Source organism: Chionomys nivalis, chromosome X (assembly GCF_950005125.1).
Source record: "Chionomys nivalis chromosome X, mChiNiv1.1, whole genome shotgun sequence".
Classification (NCBI taxonomy): Eukaryota; Metazoa; Chordata; class Mammalia; order Rodentia; family Cricetidae; genus Chionomys; species Chionomys nivalis.
The window spans coordinates 76040968-76066185 of record NC_080112.1 but is presented as its reverse complement, the minus strand read 5'-3'; the positions used below and the strand labels follow the sequence as shown (position 1 = coordinate 76066185).

At 38.0% G+C, this 25218-nt stretch overlaps 1 protein-coding gene across 1 annotated transcript in view; it reads left to right on the top strand.

Annotated features, from left to right (window-relative positions):
* Positions 1–3892: 3892 nt before the first annotated feature.
* The window catches only part of LOC130867753 (fibronectin type III domain containing protein 3C1-like), a 61842-nt gene continuing 40516 nt past the window's right edge, over positions 3893–25218 (top strand). Inside the window, exons 1-4 of the mRNA XM_057759906.1 lie at positions 3893–3922; positions 14677–14793; positions 15532–15648; positions 15992–16067. Coding sequence (XP_057615889.1) covers positions 14716–14793; positions 15532–15648; positions 15992–16067 — 271 coding nt within the window. The 5' untranslated portion in view covers positions 3893–3922; positions 14677–14715. The remainder of the gene's footprint in view (positions 3923–14676; positions 14794–15531; positions 15649–15991; positions 16068–25218) is intronic.

The window sequence follows — 25218 nt, the reverse complement described above, 5'->3', positions numbered from 1 at the left end:
CTCACACCTGTAATTCTAGCACTCTAGAGGCAGAGGCAGGAAGATTATCGAGAATTCATTGCCAGCCTGGACTGCATAGTAAATTCCAGGCCACGCTGGTCTACAGTGTGAGACTTTGTCTCAAAAAGCAAAAACAAAAATAAAAGCATTAATAACAACAACAAAAACAGAAAAAAAAAGCCAAAAAGTTGTTAGGAAAGCTAAACAAGCTGGAGGTGGTAGCGGTGCTGTACACTTTTAATCCCAGCAGGCAGATACCTGTGAGTTTGAGGCCAGCCTGGTCTACAAAGTGAGTTCCTGGACAGCCAGAACTGTTATACAGGTTTTTTGAAACCCTGTCTCAAAAAACAAAATTAAAAAGAAGAAAACAAAAAAGAAATCCTAAACTAGGTTTATTTGTTCTTTGGATGTATGTTTACAAATAAATTACCTTGTTTTTTATTCTGTAGTTTGATAGTAATTTTGAAGCATTCTTTAACTGTCATTTGCCACACATTTCCTGCCAGTAAGGTTGCTGTTTATAAAATTATTTGGAATAAGGCTCACATTTCCAGAAGTCCAACCCAAGGCCTATTAAAGAGAGACATGTGCATCTATTTGTAGGATGTTACTATTTGCTAAGATCGAGTACTGCCGGCCTCTAAGAGTTTTTGGCTATTGAGTTACTTAGGCTCAACTTGCTCTAAGCCTCTAAGCTTTGCCAAGGGTATTTTCAGTATATGATCTCTACATACCACTTTATGAAATGCTCTGTTTCTTGATTGCCCAGACCTAAACTATATTCCTTTACATGCTACGTTGTGGTGAATAAGTTATCTACCTCTCTATGATCTCTCAAATGCCTGTACAAAGAAACTGTGTCAAGTCACATATACTAATAAAAAAACAACACTCAGACCCACTCAGGGAGCCACTAAGCAGAATCCCTTGCTTGATTTTCCTGTTGAGTCAGTTAAACCACTAAAGGGATCACAAAAGGGAAATCTTAGCCTTAGCCCTTCAAATGATTCATCTTTCAACTGCAGCAGTCTTCCTCAGTCCTAAAACATCTCCTCAACTCCAGTGTTGCGAACGGAAATGTGGGCCTCTGTGCCCTACACACTGTGAATGCATAGGTGGAGGACAGCACAAGGCTGATAATCAGGACACCACTAGAGAGCAAGCCCCTTCACCCACTGGCCTTTGTTACTCCCTTCAGTGAGATATTTGGATGATTTAATGATTCACAGGTTCTGTCCTCTAAGTTATCCCAGTCAAGGCATTTTCCTTCGAATCGCTGGACTCTTTGGTCTCTTTCATGTACTTTTTGTTTCTGCTTTTGGATCACATAGATTGGTTCCTATTGGAACTAAAGTCTATCTCAAGGTCCCACTAACTTTTCTGATAGTTTCCGGTTCCTGGTTTACAGGTCCGGCCCAACTCTCTGGGAGCTCACTTTGTTCTTTATTGTTCCTTGTCTCTTCTTGTTCTACCCTTACCTTCATCTGAGGAGATAGTTCTCATGCCATTCCACAGAGCTGATGTCTTCTTCAATTTTCGCTACCCACACCGATAGTCTCCCAATCCCCGAGACTGCCTCAGTTTAGGAAGTTGGGAAGGTACCACTTTCTGTCTGATGCCGGCATCAAACAGCTCTAAAATATAAAGCAGCTGAACTGAATTGAATTGACTGAACTTCCTTCTGAGAATCATCATATCCCAATCTGGGCTCCTGGCACTTATCTTCTGTCAGACATTAGCATCTCTAAAACTCTTAAGGACAGTTTGTTTACTCTGGCCCTAGCCAGGCTAGGGAAATTTTCAAATCCTCTTATTGGAGATGACAGGGATGGGGGTGGATGTTGGCCTAGAAGAGGGAGCCTGGCCACACCGTTCTTTGTGAGTTATAGTATTTTATAAGTGCCCCTGCCCTTTCCCCTCACAAATCCTTTTGTTAGGGAATGCTTGTGTCCAATCCTATGATTCAGCAATTTCCTCTCCTGGACCCTTTCACTTTGGGGCCACAGCTGCCAGAGACCCTTATGAAACAGAATCCACACAATGAAATGGCCAAGGAGATAGGTTTGCAAATTGGGAGTGCTAATCTCTCAAGAGAACGGAAGAAAAGGTTGGCCGTCCCACGATTGCGCAAATGAATGAATAGCGCGTAGTATACAAAGAGGTAAAAGGCCCTCATATGAAAGAACTCGAAGCAATGGCTTTCCATTCCCTGGCTTGGGGGGTGGGGGTGAGACAGGCACTGAGTCGATGTCCTTTGATGTCCATCGATGAGTTTTAACCCCTTTTCAGAGGCCAGGCTGCAGAGGCTGGCAGCTGTACGGGACAGATCTGGGAATGGCCAAGGACAGCCTGCAGAGTCTCAGTAGGCTCAAAACTGTCTAGATTTGGGAATGGGAAGCTCTCTCAACAGACAGACCTTGACCAAGAAAATGAGAGCCGCTGCAGAGTCACGTGTGAGTTCTCAGGCTCAGATTAAGAAACCTAGAAAAGAATGCCGAAGGGACAAAAGAAGAGCAAGTAGACCAAGTTTGCTGCGTGGTATGCCTCCCTGGTAGTAGGGTGGGGTGGAGGTGGCTTTCAGGAAGCTCCCTTGCACCCATCCTGGCACTCACTTGGGCTCCCTTTGCCCTGCCCAGAGCTCAGAAGCCCAGGTTGTTCTGTGGCCCTCTCAGACCTCAGATGTCGAAATCTAGGAGCGCTCAGGCCACCATGTACAGCTGTTCACGAAATAACTTGTTGCTTGCACACTCTAGCAATGAGGTCCGGGGCTTTCGGAAAAGCTCAGGGGCTTAAAGGACAGAGAAGACCCAACAGGGATAATAGGAAAGAATAGGATCTTTGTCAGCACCGGGTGAGAGGGGCGGTCAAGGAGCCCTGGCCAGTCCCCGCCCCCTCCCTCCCTTTTCCCCTGACCTGGTGGCCTGGTTAGTCTGTTTGTACCCTCCTGGGGCCGTGGGCCTGTGACCCTGCTGCGTCGACAGCGGGGGGCGCGGGCCCGCAGCCACTCTTGTTTTTCTTTTCCTGTCACTTTTTCTTTCTCACCCCTCCCCTCTCAGTCTTTGGGCTCGGGAACAGCTGCTGCTGTAGCTCCTAACTTTGTGCCTTTCTTCTCCCCCACAACGGCTGTTGGCGTCTTTGGAGATGCTGGCTGGCCGTCCCGCCAAGGGGGCGTGAGCAGCCCTGGTGCGCGCCTAAGGGGCACGGACGGGACGGTGCGGTGGTGACCGGATGGAACAGGGCTAGGAGCACGAGGAGGCGAGGGAGGGGCGGCGAGGGGCAAGGGGGCGGGGAGGGGCGGGGCCAGCGGGCCAGGGGCTGGATGTGCCTGTTGCTGGGATGCTGATGGATAGGGTTACACGGCTGCTGGGGCCGGCTAGAGGAGGTGAGGGGATATTTTTGGAGGGAAGAGTTTCTGAGTTTGGGATCTGGAGTGGGGGGAGGGCGAGAGGACACCAAAAGTTCCTCCTACCTCTGGGCTTTCGTCTGGTTTCAGACTGTGTAAAAGGCGCGGTCCCCGCCAGCCATTGGGTGCCGCATGGACCTTCCAACCCTCTCCAGTGCCTTGTGTCCAGCGGTCGGCAGCATAGGTCCCGCCAGCTCTGCCTTTCTTCGCTTAGCTTCCCTTGCTTGTCTTTGTGATTGTTTTCCAGTCCGGTCTTTTTCTTAATCTTGAATTGGCCACTGTTGCTGAATCTCTTGCTATCGGAAATCAGATCGAGAAGTATCTGAAGGAAGAGTGACGCTTTTGAAGAATTTTTGTCTCTGCTTAGCTATGCTCCTTGACTTTGCAGCAACTATACTTTTCTATGTGCAATTAGTCACAGAATTTGGAGCTCCTACCCTGTGTGAACGCTTTGCAGAAAATCTTGTCTAATTCTCTCCAGTGATTTTTTTTCTTTTCTTTTTCGTTATACATTGACTGGTAAGTGAACTAGGCACTTACTTTACTGATGGGAGAAATTTAGATTCCTTGAGGATTGTCCTGCGCTGGGCATCATTTATTTAGACACCTAAGGGATAAGTATTTATGGCTTAGGGTGGAGAGACTGTTTTGAAATCATTAGTGTTTTGTTTTGTTTTATATTTGCAACTTTTGTGTCGCGCCTTAAGGGTATCGTTATTTTCGTGGATGTAAACTTTTGCAAAGCTTAAAAGTAAACTAACTGGTAATGTCCTTGCGTTTTCTACCTATTTTATTATTGTTGCAATTATTGCTTGCTTGCTTGCTTGAGTGAGGTGCCCTGCGAAATACTCAGAATCAAGTTGTCTGGCACCTTCCTGGTGGTAAATGTTGGAAATTCGTCATCCGGAATTTGGTCTATTTAACACAAGAACAAATTAATTATTTTCAAAGGCCTTTGTTGATGCTGGATTCATTTAAGAAATTAGTAATTATTTTCTCAGTATTCTGACAGATTAAAAAAAGATCAAGAAACTTAAAACATTGATTCAAAACTTCAACACCTGAAAAGAAGAAATCAACCTTTATGCTACCTCAGGGCTGGGCTCTGCGCACCAAAGTTCCCTGCACCAAAGTTCCCTGGCGCACTCCACCCCCTCCTTTGACATTCCACATAATGAATATACTTGAAATACGATTCTTAAAGTAATAGCTGTGCTGTATAGAGTGGGTAACAGAAATACCAGGGAGCTTTCATGGTTTATTTTTGTAAATGAGCACAACAATTATTAATTTATTTTTACAGAATTTGTTGCATTACATTTTTTTGTTGTTCTGGAAAGAATAGAAAATTAGTTCTCAAAAACTTGTGCTCATGTCTTTCTCCACAAGTTATGTTAACTTTAATCATTCATCAAGGCATAAAATGGTCATGAAGTGTGGCAAATTAAAGATAACTTGTTTCATGAGAATATTTTTATTTGAGAAGTTCCTAATAACGACTTTTTCATTCAACAGTAAGTAGAAACCTGAATGATAGAATTGCAAAGCATAGCATTAGGTAAATTTTTCCCACCTGCTTTTATGTCCACCTCAAAGAGAGCCTGTGTTGAAATTTTTCCAGTCCGATGTAACTCCATGCAGCTCATCACTGCTGAGTGCCAGATTTTATTTAGCAGGGGACTAAATACCTTTTACTGCACTGACTTTTTAGGCCATTAAAACACTGACTGTAAAACCAGTATCACTTCTTGTTTTAAATTGCTCTGCCCATTAATACAATCCCTGACGTCTAGGACCTCAAATCCAGTTTTAAGCTCTAGGCAAAACTCCTTATGCTCTAGTCCAGTAAAAAAAGGTTGACCAAGAAAATGAGATCTCAATTTCCTTTCTATGAACTGTGTTATAAATTGCAATTGTAGTTCATAATGAAATTTATTCTGGAAATACTCGAGGAAAAGTAAATTTATAATGATCTACTGTTTTGACTTGTTAGCTTTCACAGACTCTCAAATCTTCACTCAACAGGTTTGTGTGTTCAATCAGTTTTGTTTGCTTTCCTTTGTTTTGCTGTGATTTAGAATTAGAATTTGACACTATCACCAATATTTTCATCTCAAACGAAAACAGTTTTATCACAAATTCTCATTCTGTCATAATTACGTTAATGAATTAAATAAGCTAAAAGATTTAAACTTATTACAATACTTTGTTACTTTGCTAAAAGCGAGTGAGTGACTTTTCTGCTTAAAAGATTCAACAATTAAAAGTAATTCAACTATGTAAAAGCTCAAATTTTTGAAATGTACAGTTTAAGATATTCTATTTTGGCAACACTTTGATGGTCATTAAGCATAATTTGATGCTCAATGATAGTTTGAGAGCATAAATTTAGTAGATTATCTAAAATTAAAGAATAAGGAACATTTTGAAAATCAACCTTTTAATGCTAACATCTTGTTCTTCTGTGATGAGAAGGTTACGGTATTCTGCAATATAGGAAATTCACTGGGGTATTGCTATTTTAATAATTTTAAACAGGAATGTCTTGCAAAATAAATATTCACAGGGATCTTACTCTAATAATTTTAGACATCTTAATTCTTTAAAATTCTTTTACCAAAAAGGACCATTTATTTTGTCAAACGGAGACAACATTCAAATCCAGACTCTTGAGTCCGTTCAGGAAGCACACACACAACACATGACCCTACTGATCATTGCCAAAGCTAGACATAGTTTCTCAATTATGACTGACATTTGCAGTTTTGACTTTTATTGGAGGCATTATCTTTAAAATGTAACATAAAGATTTCTTAATGAAGAAACTTCAGAGTTAAAAATGCCATTCTAGGGCAGTCCAATGACCATCCATTTCATAGTCCAAGCCTCGCAGTGACACCAAAAGATGTTTTGTGAAGAATATATCTGATTTTTATAATAGGCCTCCAAACACCAGAATGACATTTCATAATCCTTGGTTTTCATTAATAATCAAAAATTGATCAATATTTTAAATATTTCTCTAGCCTCTCCAGCTTATGCTATATTATTAATATGCTACATTCCCATAAGCATTCAGCATAAAATTCCTTATATATTCTCCTCTACTTGAGTGATCTATCGATTCTTACTTATATTTGTCTTTAAAATCATATTTTAACTTGAGTTTCCTCCCCACAGCACACACACCCATGAATTGGGGATAGAAAAGTACCAAGAGGGGTCTTGATTTTGGTATTTCAGTGCATGTTGTAGAAATGCACATTTTTCCTAGGTTTGCTCTCTCCTTTTCTCCTTTTATGCTTGTGCTTAAAATTTAAAAGTGAAATAGGAAAATAATTTTAAAAAATATAAGTCACTTCTCATGCCACACAACCAGAGTCAGGCACTCGTAAAATCCAATTATATTTGTGTCCAGTCTATTTTCTATGTATATGTTTATGCCCCCAAAAGTACTAGTTGCTGCTGGATGCATGCTGCAATAGTTTTTTGTCTCTTTGGAAGTTCCTTAGTTTATTTTAATTTGTTTTTGGTTTGGGGATTGTTTGGTGTTTTGAAGGAGTTGTATGTGGGTATTTTTATTTGCCATACTACCCTCAAACCTGTAACCATTCTTTCTCAACCTCTCATGTAGCTGGCATTACAGACATGCACCACTGCCATTCTTTATCTTCCTATCCTAAAATTCTAGCTTTAAAAGACAGTCTTTATGAATTCCTAAAATACTTAAGCACTGATATTACCAATCATTTTTCTATCTCATCTGAAGAGTTGTTTCTCTGCATTTTATTGAAAAGCAATATAGTGTGCTCAAGTGCTGTGTCTTTTGGTTAACAACTGATTCATGGAAAGTTCTCCAATGATATTTAAATTTATAATCAATATCTTTTCCAAATGTATTCTGTGCAGATATTATTAAACAGAAAATTGAGTGTTACCTTTAATTTTTTGTTTTCCTCCTTGTAAAGTAATAATAACATACTAAGTTCCTGATTTTCCTTGAGACAATGTCTCCCTGTATAGTTAAGGCTGGCCTCAGATATGATTCTTCTGTCTCGGCACCCTGAGTTCCAGGATTGCAGGAGTGCACTACCATGCCCAAATACTATATTTCCAACTATAAAAATTTTCATTCCCTACAATGCAGTAATTTCAAATGTTTAAATATTTATTTTCCAGCACTACCTCTTGTGTCCATTTTAGGCAAACATCTCATTGATATTACTAATATATTCCTAACTAATTTTGTGCTTTTTCACAGAATGTGTTTTTATCAATTCTACTGGCTAACCCGTAATTATTCCAATATTATAAATATGTGTTTCTAGAGCTAAGTAATTTTAGAAAACTTTAGAATAATGATGGTAGTGATGGTGGTGGTAGTGGTGGTGGTGGTGGTGGTGGTGTGTGTGTGTGTGTGTATTTGGCCTATGTCTGACTTGATCCTGTGCCATTGATCTTCCAAATTTTCCAAGGATTACTGTAGACTCCACTGGGGACTGTGGTGAACATTTATATAATTACTAATACAGAAGCAAATAAATAGTTGATAATAGTCCTCTAATGAAAAAATTAAGATGAGAGTTTTAATTATAAGCTATTCATGGGGTTGAAATATCTTGTCTCAAGGTTCATTATATAAAAGGTTAGACCATTTAATATTCTCATGTTTTGTCATTATGTCTACTGTGTATTGTCTATATACATATATATTTTAATCACAAACTATGTTTTACTGGATATATATTTCATATGTGTATGTAGCCTAACTTAATTGAACAACTGAAAGATAATAAGAAGTCTTTGAGTTTTGTTAATATAGTTCATAGTTCACTTCAAGAATCACTTAGCTATCATTTCAAGTACCATTGATCTCTCCCTTTTCTTACTAATTCAGGAAGTTATCATCATTATTATGTATTTTATGTTTTACTGTACTCAGTTTAGCATTTTGCTTTATAGAAGTGACCCCATTTAACAAATAGGTTTGTGCTGAGTGTGTGTAGGTTCATTAATCTGAAACTTTGGTGATTTTAACAAATAAATAATACCACAAAATAGTAATTAGTAACCTTGGAAAGTTAAAATCCTTCTTGAATTTTGAATGCTAGTGCTTAAGGGGGGAAGTGAATTAAGTTAAAGTATACTGAAAGAATATTAAGACACTAGAATTTTTAAATTTATATTTTTTTTATTCTTGGAGGAATTTATACTTGTATGCAGTGTATTTTGATCACAACCAACCCCTGCTCCATTCTAACTGTCCACAATCCCCTCCTACTCCTTACAATGTTCTTTCTTTTCTTTTGTTTTATAATAAAATGAGTCCAAACCAGTACTACTAGAAAGCACATGGGTGTGGGATCAACCAGTAGCCAGTGGCCAAATATTCAAAGAAAAAGGAAAACTCTCTGCCCTCCCCTCAGAAACTCTCAACTGTCAATAGCTCCTCACTACAGTTGAGGCATAGTGAGGTCCTCACGAACCATTTGGCTGCTCTGACTTCATTAATGCGAAGGCCATAAGACATGGGAATTCCTAAGGAACTTCTAAATAAAGTGGGAGAAATAGTTCAGCAGTTAAGAGCACCTGTGCTTGCAGAGGACCTAGGTTCAATTCCCATCACCTACATGGGAGCTCACCACCATCCAAAACTCCAGATATAGGGGATCTTCCCTATCTTCTGATCTCTGTGAGCACGAGGCACACATGCAGTGGATGTACATACACAGAGACAAAACACTCATATAAATAAACTAGAATAAATAAATCATCCTTTTAATTTTACAAAAGAAACTTTTAGGTAAGCAGGTAGATGATATTTATCTGCCACATGAACATTCCTTTGTAAATTTAATACTTTGTTTTAAATGTATTACCAGCATTTCTCTTTATTAATACATGAGGATATGGTATTTTCCCCTCTAAAACCTGCAGATTGGAAAGCAGTTTGAATGGGGACTATGCAAGAGTGAAAATCCAAAGTTAAGACTGCAGTGTTATGTGTATGGATTAAGTAATAAATATAGAGATTATAGGTTGCAAGATAAATTGGGTTAGAGGATAAACTGAAAAGTAACTAATCTTGAGTCAATTCTGTTTTGGTCACCAGATTATGTGGGTGGAACAAGATTGAGAAGTCATGAAATTCTTACACTATGTGCCCTTTGTCTGAGCTGGGAATGTAGCTCAATGGTAGACCACTTGCTCAATATGTATAAGACCCCAGCTTTGACCCTCAGCCCTGCAAAGGAGGAGCAAGATAGGAAGAGGAGGAGGCAGCCAAAGAATAACACAACTAAATGTCCTTCCTCAAAAGAATTTAAGCATTGAAACTTCCAGGCAGATGGATGGATGACAGTAGAAAAATCTGGTTCCACACATTATCAGACATTATGATAATCATGTTAGATACTCAGCACTAATACAGTATAGTAAAAAGCCTGCTTCATGTGCTATTGTAAGGATTATATGGCTTTATGTGTGAATAATACTTAGAATTTTCTGTTATTATTACTGTTTCAGCTATTTTTAATATTTGTCTTCTTGTATGTGTCTATGTGTAAGTGTATGTAAGTGCACTCATACACAATAAGGTACATATGCAGACCAGAGGTCAATGTTACTTTCTCAAACTCTCTCCATCTTTTTTTTTTTTTTTTGAGATTGGTTCTATGTTTGAACCTGCAGCTTCCTGATTGATAGATTGGCTAGCAAATAAGCCCCAGGAATCCACCCACTCATTCTCAAAGTTCTGGGATCCTAAGCATGTACTTTTGTGCCTGGCCTTTACATGGAAGCTGTGATTCTGACCTCAGGTCCTCCTGTTTGCACTACAGGCATGTTACCCATGGTGCCATCTTACCAACCCCTTTTTGTTTGTTTTATTCAATTAAACTTCTTGCAATATTCTGAGAAGTCATTTGTGGCAAAATAAGCCTATGTCTTTGTGAGTTAATAATATGGTGTACAGCAGGATGAATACAATAAATAATATTGTATTATGTATCTCAAAATAGAAAGAATATGAGGGTATTCCTCATAAAAATGATAAAAGTTTAAAGTAATGGTCATACTAGTTCCTAGGAGCTGATTTAATATACTAATTAAAGCATCCCATTGTACCTCATAAGTATAAATATGATGTATAAATTTGATATGTCAATCAAAATGCTATGTATTTCTAATGGTGACATTTAACAGAGACTATCTAGTAAATATTGCCTTACATTGGGTGTGGACTTCAACCTCACCTTCAGAATTAAACTGGTCTTTCGAAACAGGGACAACTAGGGTTGACTTGAAAGGAGCCTGGAGATAAGATCCGGCTATGTCATCTGATGTTGATTGACCCTTTTGGCCTTATTTGGTGAAGACCTAAAGATATTAGTAATTTTGCATCATTCCTGAGGTTACCATCATCAGAGTACGTTTCCTGATCCAACTGTTGTATCCATGAGAAAATGCAGTTGGAATTCACTTTCAATAGGTAATATTAGAGAACTTTGCTTTTTGATGTAAATAGTTTTCTCTGATATTAGCTATGTAAAATAGCAAATACCTTGAGTGATTGCTACAGAAATGGTTTTATCTCTAAATTGGTAATTAACCTTTTTTTAATTTGAAGCTTGCCCATCTGTTCATGTTATGCATAGGAGAAACTAGTGATCCTCACGGTAATAATTCATTTATATATTAAACTGTATTATTTAGCAAACGCTTTTTTTCTTTGGAAATAGAGCATTTAATTTTGAAAACGTTGTAATTGGGGCTATTTTCCAGTGATTGCCTATTAGAGGAAGGTATTTGCAGGTAAAAACGTCCAGCCTTCATTCAACATTTCTAAAGTGCCTGCTAAGCACTCAGCTGTATAGAATACAAACAAAACAGAACTTGCCTAATAAGGGGCAAAGCAAGAATTTGACCCCAGGTCTTTTGACCATCAGACATTGCTATAAAACAATGCACCCTACCTTCTTTGACATGAAACAAAACTACTAAAATAATAGCATCATTTTTTCTCTTCCACTGAGATTGAGTAAGCTCTACCAGTTCCCTGCATGGTTAATATGCATATCAAAGAAATACACAGTGTGCTTTATGTAAAGTCAAAAGATAAATTTAAACTGAAAACCTGGGGCAAGAAAAAAAACTCTAAAAATATCTTTTGAAATAATGTCTTTCCAGTCATGGCAGCCAGTATTTACAAGCACCAGTTTCTAAGTATGCTACACACTTTTCTGCTTTTCAACAAAAATTGAAAATAATATCTAAGGTTCATGTACCCCTTTTGAAATTACTCACACATGGCCTAGAATAAAGTGTTCATAAACGACATCTGAAGCATTCTACTTGTTGTAGTAGACACAGATTCAGATGTCAAAGTTGCCTATTTTAAATATCTTTATTTCTTTACAATAAAATAACAGTGAATGTTTCTATCGAATCATTCATTGAATTGAACTGTAGCAATTACCAAGGCAGAGTACTTCCTTGTGATCCTTCCCTTTGCTGCATTTGATATTTATGGTAAGTGTGTCAAGTTACATAATTTAGCTTCAATATTTATGCAGTGAAAAGTAAAAAAAAATCCCATATTACAACATGCAATAGAGCATCTGCACTTTTAAAATGTAATTGTTTCTGAACTTCTGAGTTTGAAAATGCTTGAATCTAGAACCACCTTGAAATTAAATGTATAAAATCAGTTAAGAAGCCTTAATGTGTCTATTTTAACATTTTCTCATAAATTTCTAAAGCTTTTTGTTTCTAAAAAGCCTATTGTTCCTCTGTGGTTTGCCATTCCTCTTTTCAATCACAGTTAATGAATTTTGTTCATACGCAGTCAATTTATTGAAATGAATTTCAGGGGATTTGTAGTTGCACAAATGCCACTCCCAGCATTTTTCTTCTTTAGAGCTCTTGCAGTTAACGCATTACATTCATAGGCCAATTATAGCACAAAGTGGTAGCAGAATAATGATAAATTTGTGATGAAAATTGAACATAAAAATGAAAGCATAGGATTTTTTTCAGGAACCTTCAAGAGCCGGAAAAGCAAAACTATTAAAGCTTCATTGAAAAAGGTACTTCACCTTATAGAGTAGTTAATTGACCTAGTTAATGAGGTGGAAAATAGACTATGTTGGGTGAGAGGTATTTAATGAAGCAACCCTAGAAATTCTCTACATGAGAAAAAAAATCCTTGGCAACCAAGCCTTTGTCAAATTGTCCTTCATTGTGTACTTATTTATCTTACTTGTACCTAATGGATGGAAGCTGTATTTAAAACAGTTGTTAAACTATGTTATTGATAGAAAGGGTATGTGTTCTTATTCCTTTAGCTGACTTGTGTTTGTAATAATACTTATATAACTGTGGAAGTTCAGTCCTAGAGCTTTTACACTTTGTTGATATTTTGAGTATGCTAAAAAGGATAAGTGTATCCTCATTTAAATAACTGTGTTATTATTGTGCTTAAATTTTGGTGGTGGTTATATAGTCATAGTATCTTAAATTTTCACTAACATTTCATTTTATGTGTGTGTTAATATTTTGTCTATATGTATATATGTACACTATGTGCTGGCCTAGTGCCCATGGAGGCCGGAAGAAAGCACAGGATCACTTGGATCTGGAGTTACAGAAGGTTGGAGCTGCCATGTGGGTGCTGGGAATTGAACCGAGGTCCTCTGGAAGAGTAGCCAGTGCTTCTAAGCTCTGAGCTATCTCTCCAGATCCCAGTCATACTATCTTTAAGAAATTGAAGATCTAACCGAGTTTAATAGTTAATTTTTGATTATGAAATTAATTTTAAAGTTATAGGGAAAAACACAAGTCACTACCCATGCTATAAAAGAGAACTGAATACCTTACCTAATAGAGAGAACTTAATTTATAAGACTTAAAAGGTTCAAAAATCCAAAAAGGGAATTGGATCGATGTAATGTTTGTTATGAGAAAAGAATTTTCAGATGTTTCTATTTTAGAGAATATGATACCATTTATAATTTCAGAACAAATAAAGCTCCTTTGTCAATTTGTACTGAAGAGTAGTTAGTTCTCTCTCTCTCAGTCTGTCCACTGTGAATCTGTTGGCATATAGATGACATCCACAAACCAAAAAATTCTAGCAGAGGTGACATAATAAATGTTATCAATTTAAGATGATTGTGCACAAATGATTGGAAGTTCTGATGAAATTTGATATACTGGGGAGTAAAAAAGAAGAGGAGTAGAGAAAGGCAGAAAGAGAAGGAAAGAGGAGGAGAGAAAGGAAAAAGGGAGAGGGAGAGAAAGAAGATACAGAGAGAGGAAAGATGAGAAGAAAGGAGAGAAAGGAAGAGAGACGAGAGGGAGAGAGAGGAGATAGAGAATAGGGGAGGTAAAGAAAGGAAAGAAGCAGAGAAAAGAGAGGAAGAGATATAGGAGGGGGAAGAAGGGAGTAAGAAAGAGGAGGGTTGGAGGTGAGGAAGGAGAGGGAGAGAAAGAGTTAGATTCTGCTTTTAAATGATATTGAAAGTTGATCAATCTAGCCATCAGAATAGGTCACAAAGCAATGAGTTTTGCTCTAAAATGAGCCAATACATTGATTACAAAAGGTATTTAGAATAATGTAAGTTGCTTGGCACTCCTGAGGAGCCATTTTAGGCTCTTAAAGGGGTGACTTTTTTCACTATCCCTCAAACTTTAAAAAAAAATGTGTGTTTTCTCCTGATAGATACAATCCAGATTTCTTCATGATTCCAAAAGTTACCTTTTCAAATTACTTAGCTTAAAATTTTATGTTAGATTTGAGCTGCTTGGTTTAGTGTTCAAGACAACTAAGACAAATTTCTGTATTTCTAACATAATAAATGGGAACCAATTAGTTTTTACAGCTATTTTTACAATATATAATCTTACTTATAACTAATGTCATAAATTGGAAATCAGTTGGTTGAACCGGATGTAAGTAGATCAAATAGACAATGACTTATTTAACAAATCCTTATTCATGTTGTTTAATGAGCTATCTTTATTTGTCTTCACGTGAACAAAGAATACACAATCAAGCTGAAACCGCCAACTCCACACTTGTTTCTGTCATTTATGAAGATCAATAATGACTATAAATGATGTTTTTATGTAATTCTGCTTAAGTCAGACATTCCTAGAAAGGAAAATTAAGATGGATTTTCTCAGAAGTGTCTTGTCATGTTTTGCCGTTTAAAAACGTGATTTATGACTACATTTAATTAATCTTTAAGTTTCTGTTTATTTGTTTGTTTTAGAAGTATCAATTAATGTGACAGTCAATCCTTTTAGACTCAATGGAACATCAACTTGCACCTTTTCTTTCTGAAATACCTCCGGCAGTGCCAATTATCAATGGAGATCCCATGTACCCTGTAAGAGAAGTTTTTCTTCTTTTTATTTGCACTATAACTGGTTTAAATGTTATGAAATCTGACGTTGGTTTTCATTTAGATTATTTGTCACTTTTATGGTCACTTACTCGGGAAGGTTTTTATTGTTGTTTTTGTCTTTTCAGCATTGGTTATTTTCCTTGTGGGTCTTTTGAAAATCACTTCAGACATTCAATACTAGCTTATCCTACATAAAATTTTCTTTTGAATTAATTTAGCTGCTTTTTTATACTCTTTTCCACAACTTAAAAGGCCTAGTCCTATATAGTAAAGTTTCTACTACCTATAGTTTCATAGGGTGTATCTTTTGAAATTGCGAGTCTATTGAAGATTAATGTTCCTTCATACTCATTCAGTTAGGAGTTCAGTTATCTAATAGAACTAATGAAGTATTGTATTTGAGTAGCAATAACTTCTATGAATAAGATTGGTTTCTAGAAATTAAAAAGTATAATTCAGATTTAGAATTTGCCCCTTTAGTAGATTCAATAGATGGCCTAACCTAGCATACAATGTAAAAAGATGATGGATGTTTTGTCTCTTGCATTAAAATAAAAGCAAACATGGTTATTTAGCATAACATCATGGACAGAAATGAGTGAGATATATGCATACATGAAAATATCAAAATTGTGTTCATTTTTATTATTAGTGTATAATAAAAAGTTTTATTTCTAAAACTGAAAAAAATGTAATTGTAATCAAAATTACATTTTTTAGATGGAGAATTACATTCTGGACCCCAATGCCATGGCAGCATATCCTAATTATTCACACACCATGAATCAACCCAAGATATATAATACCTGGCCTTCTTGTCCCCAATACTGGACTCAAGTATGTCTGAATTCTACCTTTAGATAAATATTATTTTCTGGGATTTTGTTTATTTATTTGTAGAGTTTTTGTTCTGGGAGTAGATGCAGAAGAGAATAATGTCTTTCCGCCTCAATGCACCTGTTTTCTATGACCTTATTAAGCTTTACTTTGGTGGAGGAGTAACCTGTTCTTACTAAGGGGTATTGAATTTCTCCCAAGTGCCCATTAATCCAATTGTATTCTTCTCCTTGAGCATTTTGAAATCCCCATAATTAGGGAGCCTGAATATTATTCAAAAAATAATAATGTCTTTTTCCATATATTAAAAAAAGTGTGTCATTAAATAATTATCTATTTCTAGATTGTAATCGTTCAAGTTAACCCTGGAGAGGTCCTTACGATAAAAGCTGATGATGGGTCCTTTCAGCACATTCAAGGTTTGTTAAAGTAGAATTAGATGTGTGTTTATCTTATAATCAGATCGAATGAACCTAAATATTACTGTAAAATCACTAACAATTCAGTATTATGTTTTATCACTTGCAAGACAGAATACTGTTAAAATATTCCTCGAAGGAGTTTAGCATCAACAGCATGAAAGATAATCTTGCTATTCTGTAGTGATACTTTGTTTGTAATCTAACGAAGTTTACCTGAAGATTCGAGTGCAGAGCTAAGCCACAGTTAGCCATAGAGACCAGGCAGTGGTGGCATATACATTTAGTTCCAGTACTTGGCAGACAGAGGCAGATTGATCTCTGTGAGTTCAAGACCACGCTGGGATACACGAGATTCAATCTGTGTAAAAGAGAAACAGAGCGCACACAAAGGTGATCCCAGATTTTGGGATCCCACGCCTTTAATCCCAGCACTAGGGAGATGTAGACAGGAGTCTCCAACTGAGCAGAGAAAGAAATATTAGGCAGGAGGAAACAGGAGCTCAGATGCAGTCTGAGGATGCAGTCTGAGGTTTTATAGAGCAAATATTCAGTCTTGAGTATTCGTGAAGAAAGGAATGCCCTTTCGATCTGAGGTTGAGGTTAGAGCTAGTGCCTGGCTGTTCTGCTTCTCTGATCATTAGGCAGGCTTTATATGTTAGATTACAAACAAAATATCATTACACTAATCTTTGTAGAAATCTTCAGAACTAACTTTTAAAACATGAAAGCAAGTTAGTTGAGGAATTCTATTCGAAGAATTACAGACATTGTAGATAGCGATTGTTATTTATAGTTTTACTTTTGACTTCAGTATGGGAATTTAATCAATTTACAATGTGATAAGTGCTAATGCTTTAATGTAATAGTGAAATCTTTGAAGCAGTTTATGTACTACGGGCTAATACAGAGAACTATTTATGTCCATTAAGATGTTTGGATTATTTGTCAGACTGGAGAATATCAAAAGGCAGTGAAAATATCTGCATATACTTTTAATGTTTGCATCAGAATGTAAAACCACAGAAGACAAGCTAATGTATCAGTTATGTAGGCTACGTTTTACAGAGTTATATCAATAATATATCAGAAAAATAAAGAACATCTTAATTATAGTGGCATATATACTTATCAAAGTTAAATACAGGTTTATTGAATTTATATGGCTAAGTATAACTCATGAGCAGAATGAAACATAAATTCCTCTTAATGGTCTTTCCCCTCTTTTAAAAAGATGAAAATATATACATTTTTTACTTCATGTATGTACATAATGTATTGTGATCATACCTCAATTGCCTTCTCTTGCTCCTCTCCAACTGATGCCCTTTCCCCATCTACTCTCTCCTCTGCTTTCGTGGATGAAGCTGCTTAGTTTTGGTCATCAATTGAGTTTAATTAGGGTTTCTTGCATGAGCATGGACAGAGTTTTCTATGGTGCTGCGGACAACTTAGGAATGGCTACACCACTGTAAAAATATCTCTGCCTTTTTCATCCATGATTAACTGCCAATAATTTCTTAGGGAATGTGGTGCCTTGTGACCCCCTCCCCTATAGGAACTGTTAACTGCCTGTAAATTTTCAAAGACACACCACACACACACACACACACATATATATATACATATCTTAATTTTTAAAAAATCATGTTGTTGAAAGGTAACATCTCTTGTTAACCACCAATATGTACGGACTGTAGTAACAAAACTAGATATACTTTTACAAATATGTATCATATGAGTATTTCATTGATCAGTTTTAGACTGTTCTACAGATGGAACCTTCAGAAAGCTCATTCTTTCACATTTCCAACAAATATTTTTTAATGCCTAGCATGCACTATCATTGCACTTGGTACCTAGTAACAATAATGTCCATGAGAGAGACCACACATATAAAGTATTGCATATAGTAATCTTATTTGAGTGTATTTTAATTATATATGAGCATTTCATTATGTATGAAAACAGAAATTACCTCAATTTCAAATGGTCAATAATAAAGTATATTGCTTTATATTCATAAGCTTAATATTAACTATTTTAAATTAAGATGGATTTTTGTTTTATACTAATTATTTTATATTCTAAAGTGATTTTGACCTACTGCTTTGTTGGGAATGACAGTAAAAATCCAGAGGCCCAGTAAATGTTCTTACCAGGCCATAATAGATGCAGAAAAGATTGATTAAATTGGCAGAAATAGACATACAGTGGGCAGTTTGTGAGAGAGAAAATCTACCCCTGAAAGGGAATAGGATTCTTTTATACAGTGAAGCAAAGTTACTTAGTCTTACATCATTTGTATGGGTCTATATTTGGATACATAAGCAAGCATCTCACTCCCTTGTTAAGTAGTAAGTTGTATAGCATCGGTTGTTGAGGGAGTTAACCACTTAGAATAAGGCATCATGGAGCCTTAAGAGTTATAAGACTTCTTAGCAGGGTGGTGGTTGCACACACCTTTAGTTCCAGCATTTGGTAGGCAGAGGCAGGTGGATCTCTGTGAGTTTGATGCCAGCCTGGTCTACAGAGAGTTCCAGGACAGCCAGGGCTACACAATGAAACCCTGTCTTTAAAGAAAAGAATTAGTAGACTTTAAAACAGGATGTAGTCATATGACTTTAATTTCTGTACTCTGGAGGCAGAGGCAGGAAGATCTCTGTGAGTTCAAAGCCAGCCTCCTCTATATAGAGAGTTCCAGGATACCCAGGGCTAAATAGAAAGACCCTGTAACATGAGGGCCTGCTTGTATATAAGGCACTATGGTCTGGTTCTTACTAGTGAGGAGCTGATAGTTAAAATGTATGGGGGGGTTGCTTTTATTTTTAGCCCTTTTATCTCTAAATTTGCTCCCTGATAGAACAGCAGGGTCAAGTCATTGACAAGGGGTAAAGATCACCTTCTGGAGCTTCTTCAGATCTCAGAAGGGTTAGCAAAAGGGGACATTATTGATGTTGCTGATATGACATAGTATTTTAAGACCATAGGCAATACATAGAAGGTTTAAGAAGCATGTTTGAGAAGGGGGAAATGACTATCTCAGAAGGTTGAAGGCCTAACTGTAATATCAACGTGGATTGCAAAGTTGTTGACTGAGGAAGACAGGCACTAATGTCAATGAAAATGGCAATGGCCCTGCAAGGCTGCCACGGGAACGTAATAACCTTTAATATGGAAAATACCAGAAGGTTAAGAAAAGTCTGAGAGGAGAGAGAGAGAAAGAGAGAGAAAGAGAGAAATTATGTCAGTGAATGAGCCCAAGAGAAGAAAGCCAGTCCTGTGTCCTTCCATAGGAGCAATCCCTCAGAGGTTATCTCCCTTAAATCTCCCCTGCTCTTCTAGTCTTACCTTGCACTATCCTTATTTGATTAACATATACATGACATTTCTGTCTCAGGGTCAGGCAGGTATTCCTTGGACTACTGTAAGCAATGCTACAGATGAGGTTTTTGGTAAATTAAACTGGTCCTGAAGGGCCTTGGGGGCTGTTGAGATTTAGTCTAGTTCCATAGGCTAATTTGATCAAGTATGTTAAGCCTAAGAAGCCATTGTGAGTAGTCTTCTATTGGTACCTATGCCTGCTGTAATTACCTTTCCCACAAAGAAAGGTATTGGCTGAAAAGCCCTTATAGGTCAAGATATTTCAAACTGGGTACCTGGAGGAGCTGGATGAAAGGACTAACTTGGGCAATGAAGGAATTGGTACAGGTATGAGATGAATTAGCCATAAGGCAATAAGAGATATTAGTTCTACGTGGAATGAAGGCTGCTGGGGAATTAAGGCACATGGTGATGATTAAATAGGAAAGTATGTGATTAGAGCATTTTAAAAGGAGGAAGTTGAGACATGAAAGAAAGAAGTAAAGATGGGAGGACATGAGTCAAGGTAAGTGATAACTTCAATCCAAGAATAGTTTAAAAATATATATATGTCCCCGAGGACCACAAGATGGCTCTGCAGGAAAAAGTTCTTGCCATGCAAACCTGAGAACTTGAGTTTAGTTCCCAGAGCCCACAAACAAGGAGAGAACTGACTTCTGAAATTATTCTCACACATCCATTCAGACATGCCTGCACTCACACATACACATATCATTCACACATATAAATTACATACATACATACTTTGAAATTTCTCTGAAGAAAAAAGTCTAGTATGAGTTGGGTCTTGTAGAAAAAATCTCAAGGGAATATGAGGAAAGAACTTGTAAAATTATATCATAGAACCCAGAAAAGCGAGAGGAAAAGAGCTAGCTTCTCATTGGGATCTAGAAGACATTACGGGTCTCTTACACATAGGATCAGAGATCTCTAAGAGGCTCGTGCAAGCAGGCCTTTCGGACTTCTACGGGTGGAAATATATTCACTTTGGACAGATGAAGCCATGTGAAATAGACCTTACAGCTTGTTACTTTTGGAAACATGAGTAACACTTGATAAAATCTGATCCAGACAACTTTTTTAAATGTCTTAAAAATGTGGGATGGTCTTTAAGACAGGCTCAATCCCCTAGGTTAATGTGAGAAATAGTCATCACTTTATAATAAGAGTACTAGAGACTCTACAGTTTGAAAGTTGGTTTATTTCATGACCGTGTAAATATGTGCATCAGTCTAGAGTGGCAGGTTTGCTGATTAAGCACAGAAAACAGCCGGTGGTGCACGCCTTTAATCCCAGCACTCGGGAGGCAGAGGCAGGCGGATCTCTGTGAGTTCGAAACCAGCCTGGTCTACAGGAGCTAGTTCCAGGACAGGCTCCAAAACCACAGAGAAACCCTGTCTCGAAAAACCAAAAAAAAAAAAAAAAAAAAAAAGCACAGAAAACAGTCTTTATATCCATAACACAAGCCTCTTCCTTTCTCCTTTGGCTGAGTAATGAGGAAGGTGCAAACTTAACACATCGTCTAAGTGTTACATTTGCCTCTGCATCTTTCTCTCAACAAAAACTTTGTGTGGGTTCTTCTTGACCTTTTACATCCTGCTTATTTTAAAACTTATCAGGTACATGACTTTGTTATGTTTATGGCTTGATAGTTAAAATTTTTCTTTCTTTTTTGTACTTTCATCTATTTGTTTTTTAATTTTTTTTCATGTTACATACCAGCCACAATTTCCCCTCCCATCTTTCCTCCCACTCCCTCCCCCCTCCCCCTGACCCACCCCCATTCACTCCTCCTAAAGGGTAAGGCCTCCCACGGGGAGTCTACAAAGCCTGGTACATTCAGTTGAGGCAGGAACAAGCCCCTCCCCCTGCATCAAGGGTGAGCAGGGCGTCCCACAATAGGGAATAAGCTCCAAAGAGTGAATTCGTGAACCAAGGATAGATCCTGGTCCCAGTGCCAGGGAACCCTCAAACAGACCCAACTACACAAATGCCTTCCATATACAGAGGGCTTAGTTCGATCCTATGCAGGCTCCACAGCTGTCTGTCTAGAGTTCGTGAGTTTTTCTGAGCTTGGTTCAGTTCTCTGTAGATTTCCTCATCTTGATCTTGACTCCTCCCCCCGCTAATATAATCTCTCCTTGCTCTCTTCGACTAGACTCCTGGAGCTCGGCCTGGTGCTTGACTGTGGACCTCTGCATCTGCTTCCATCAATTATTGAATGAAGGTTCTATGATGACAGTTAGGGTAGTCACCAATCTGATTACAAAGGAACATCAATCCAGCCACCTTCTTGTGGATTTGTGGATTCCTGGGATTTTCCCCAGCACTAGGTTTCTCTCTAACCCCATAATGACTCTCTTTATCAAAATATCTCTTTCATTGCTTTCCCCTCCATCGCTCCCCCAGCTCGACCATACCGTTCCCTCATGTTCTCATCCACTATCAACTGCCTTCTACCACCTACCTACAACTCCAGTTTACCCAGATCTCATCTATTCCCCTTCCCAGTGTGATCCATACATCCCTCTTAGGATTCTCCTTGTTACCTCATTTTTCTAGAGCTGTGGGCTGCAATTTGGTTATCCTTTGCTTTACAGTAATTTTTTATTTTAAACTTCTAGTTTTGGGGTGTGGGGTAGCTTGGCAAAGTGCAGGTTAGGAGACACAAATGCCTAGACTAACAAACGCTAGCAGGGGTCTAGTTTCTTCTGGTTTTTTCTTTCTTTCTTTCTTTCTTTCTTTCTTTCTTTCTTTCTTTCTTTTTTTGTATTTCATTCAATACTGGCTGAAGGCAGTTTTGAAAACTGACTGTTTTTCTTATTTCTTATAAGCCAATATGAGGAGATAATACCAAAAAGGTTAGGACAGGTTCGAGATATACTTACCTTGGTAGTGAGTGACAACCCTGATCACTTGCCCCAGTGGTATATTGAAATAGGTAATGAGCCTTTAGACACACCAGGTCTGCCTCTGAGGAAGCATTTTGAAGAGACTGAGATAGTGGTACCATCTAGCGGTACAGGAAGAGGTTCTACTTAGTAAAAAAATTGAAAAGTGGGAAAGAAGTGTTACCAGAAATCTTGAGGAGTCTCAGCAGAGCCATCATATAATAGTAAAGCAATAGGGACCCTCACTTTGTGTCCTTACTCTCATTAATGAAATAATTTAAGAACAGACACAACTGGAATGTCAAGGACAATTTATTAGATTTTAACAGGAAATTTTCTTTATGCAATATGTTCTGATCACATTTTCTCCTCCCCCAACTTCTCCCAGATACTACCCACCTCTCCACCCACTCTTAGTCATACTGGAAATGAAAATTAGGCCTTATCAGATTATAGAGACTGGGGGAACTCAAAGCAAATGATAATGCACTCTATGAGGACAGTGGCTACCACCGAGACCCTGTCTGTTTTAATGGGAAATGTTTCTAGCCATCTGGGGAAAAGATAAAACTAACTAGTGATATTTGAATCTCATGCATGGGGACATGCAAGTGAAGCATATTTGCCAGTCTCCACGCAGCATAGTTCTTCTATGCTGGATAGTGTATGAAAAGTCAGGCACATTCAGGATTTCACTGACAACAAGAAAGACAAGCTTTAGAAATTGTCCCCAAGATGTTGCTATGCCTAATAAACAGAGCCTCAATTGGAAAATAAAGGCTTTAGCCCCTAGACATGTAGATTGATGAAATTCTTAAAGATAGTTCATCACAGGTATTCAAGAAGTAAAAGTTTTTTTGGAGGGGTAAAAGTTTGGGGGAGAACAAGTTTGTAACTCTATAGTGTTTATAAAGCCCCTTGGATTTCCTGGGGGTATGCTGTGGATGTGAGTGAATGGGATTGGGAACTAAGGCACCCTGGAATGAGACAGTCTGGTTTAGGTTAGGACCGAGAATCATGTCTGAGATGAGTGGATGGCATCATTAAAGGATTTCAGGAAATCGCTAGTGAGACAGTCTAGTTTAGTGAGGACCCAGTATCCTTTCTGAGAGGGAGGGATGTGAGAAAGGGCAGGGTTAGTTTGTAGACTAGGGAGGATGTTATAATCCATATCCTCTAGGATGCAGATGAGGCAGATCAAGATAGGTCCTGTGCTGGTGGAAGATTATTTAGTAACTACTGTATTCAGGTCCCCAGGGTCAGAGGGGACTTTCCTTATGGAGGAGAACTGGTACCAATGAAAACAATCTTACAGTTTTGATGAGGTAGGGGTGGTTAGAATGAGCCTGTGTGAAATCTCACATGTGGACTTTAGAGGGCTCACTGAAACAAGAATTAAAACAAGATTTTTTTAAAAAAAAATGAGCAAGGTGTAGTCTAGTGGGCATAGAGATATGACTGGGAGTGTGCAAATAAGTAAAGGACTAAGTGAGGGTCTTAAGAAATTAAAATAAAGAGTTACTCAATGAAGAAGGAAGGTCTTTTGATGGGTTCAAATTAGAATGTTTGGGGAAAAGAGAGTGCCTATACATTAACTCAGAAGGGCTGAGAATGAGAGGGTTATAAGGAGCCTCAGAAAGTTTGAGAAATTCTAGGGGCTGGAAAGAAATCCAGTTCTTAATATAGTTGGAGAAGCAAGTTAGATTGCTTTGAAGATGCCACAAGGTGGTGACTTACCAGGAAGATTCTAACCTACATCCATGTTGGGCCGGAGCTTTATCTCGTCTGACTCACTTCCCTTCTTCCCAACATTCTGTTCCATTTACTCTGCCTACCTAATTTTCTGTCCTATTATAGGGCCAAGGCAGTTTCTTTATTTAACCAATGAAATCAACACAAAACAGAAGACCCACCTACATCAGGGAGGTGTAAGTTATTCCATAGATAAATGAGTTGGGAAAAGTAGAGGCCAATAGAAGCTCATGGAGAGGCCCTTTGACAGTTGTTACACTGTTTACAGAGATCCTGTAAATATTCTTTAATAAGAGGGTGAAATGAACATGTTTACTAAGGACATTTCAGAGGGGAAAGTGGCCTGGAAGGTATCAGTGACTTTCTTGGAGGAAGAAAAGGGTTTTCAGTTGAGGAGGAGGTACTAGGTTGTTAAGATACTAGTAGGCTTCTCAAAGGTTGGCTTTAGTGGATCTGAGCTGTTTAAATGCTATGATAAGTTTGAAAAGGAGAGAAGAGGAGTCAAAGGGGAAAGACAGTAGGGCACATCCTAGCCCTTGGCCAGCCAGCAGACCCAGGATTAGGCAGTCTTTTCCCCAAAGTGGAACATTTGGCAATGGGGCTGCTTCAAGGACACAGGATGCATTTCCTGGTAATAACAGGTGTCCTTTGAAGTAAGGAAACACACTCTCCAAGTTTGAGCTCTTGGATGAATGATGTCATAGGTATGATTAGAGTGAGTATAGAGGCTAACTGTGCTATATCTAGCTAGGTTTAGGACCCTAGTGAGTGCAAAGAACTCTCCTTACTAAAAATTTGTCTGATAAAGGAGAGGACCTGCCTCTGCCACCAGCTGGGGAAAGCAGTCAAGACATCATGGGACCCCATGGGACCAGTTAAGTTAACAATCTCAAATTGTTACCAAAGCTAGCAGAATAAGAGTTTTTCCTGAGAAAAAATACCCTCAATGAACCAATCCAAAGATCTAGGAATGGGAGGTAGTGAAAAACCTTAATGTGCCCTCCATCGTCCTAGAGTAATTGTGAAGTCTTCGGCCACAAGAAGGAAGTTATCTGTATTTGAGAGCAGAGTAGCTAGGGTTGAGTGGAGGGCAGGGCTGGAGAGAAAGTGCAGGTTAGAAAAGG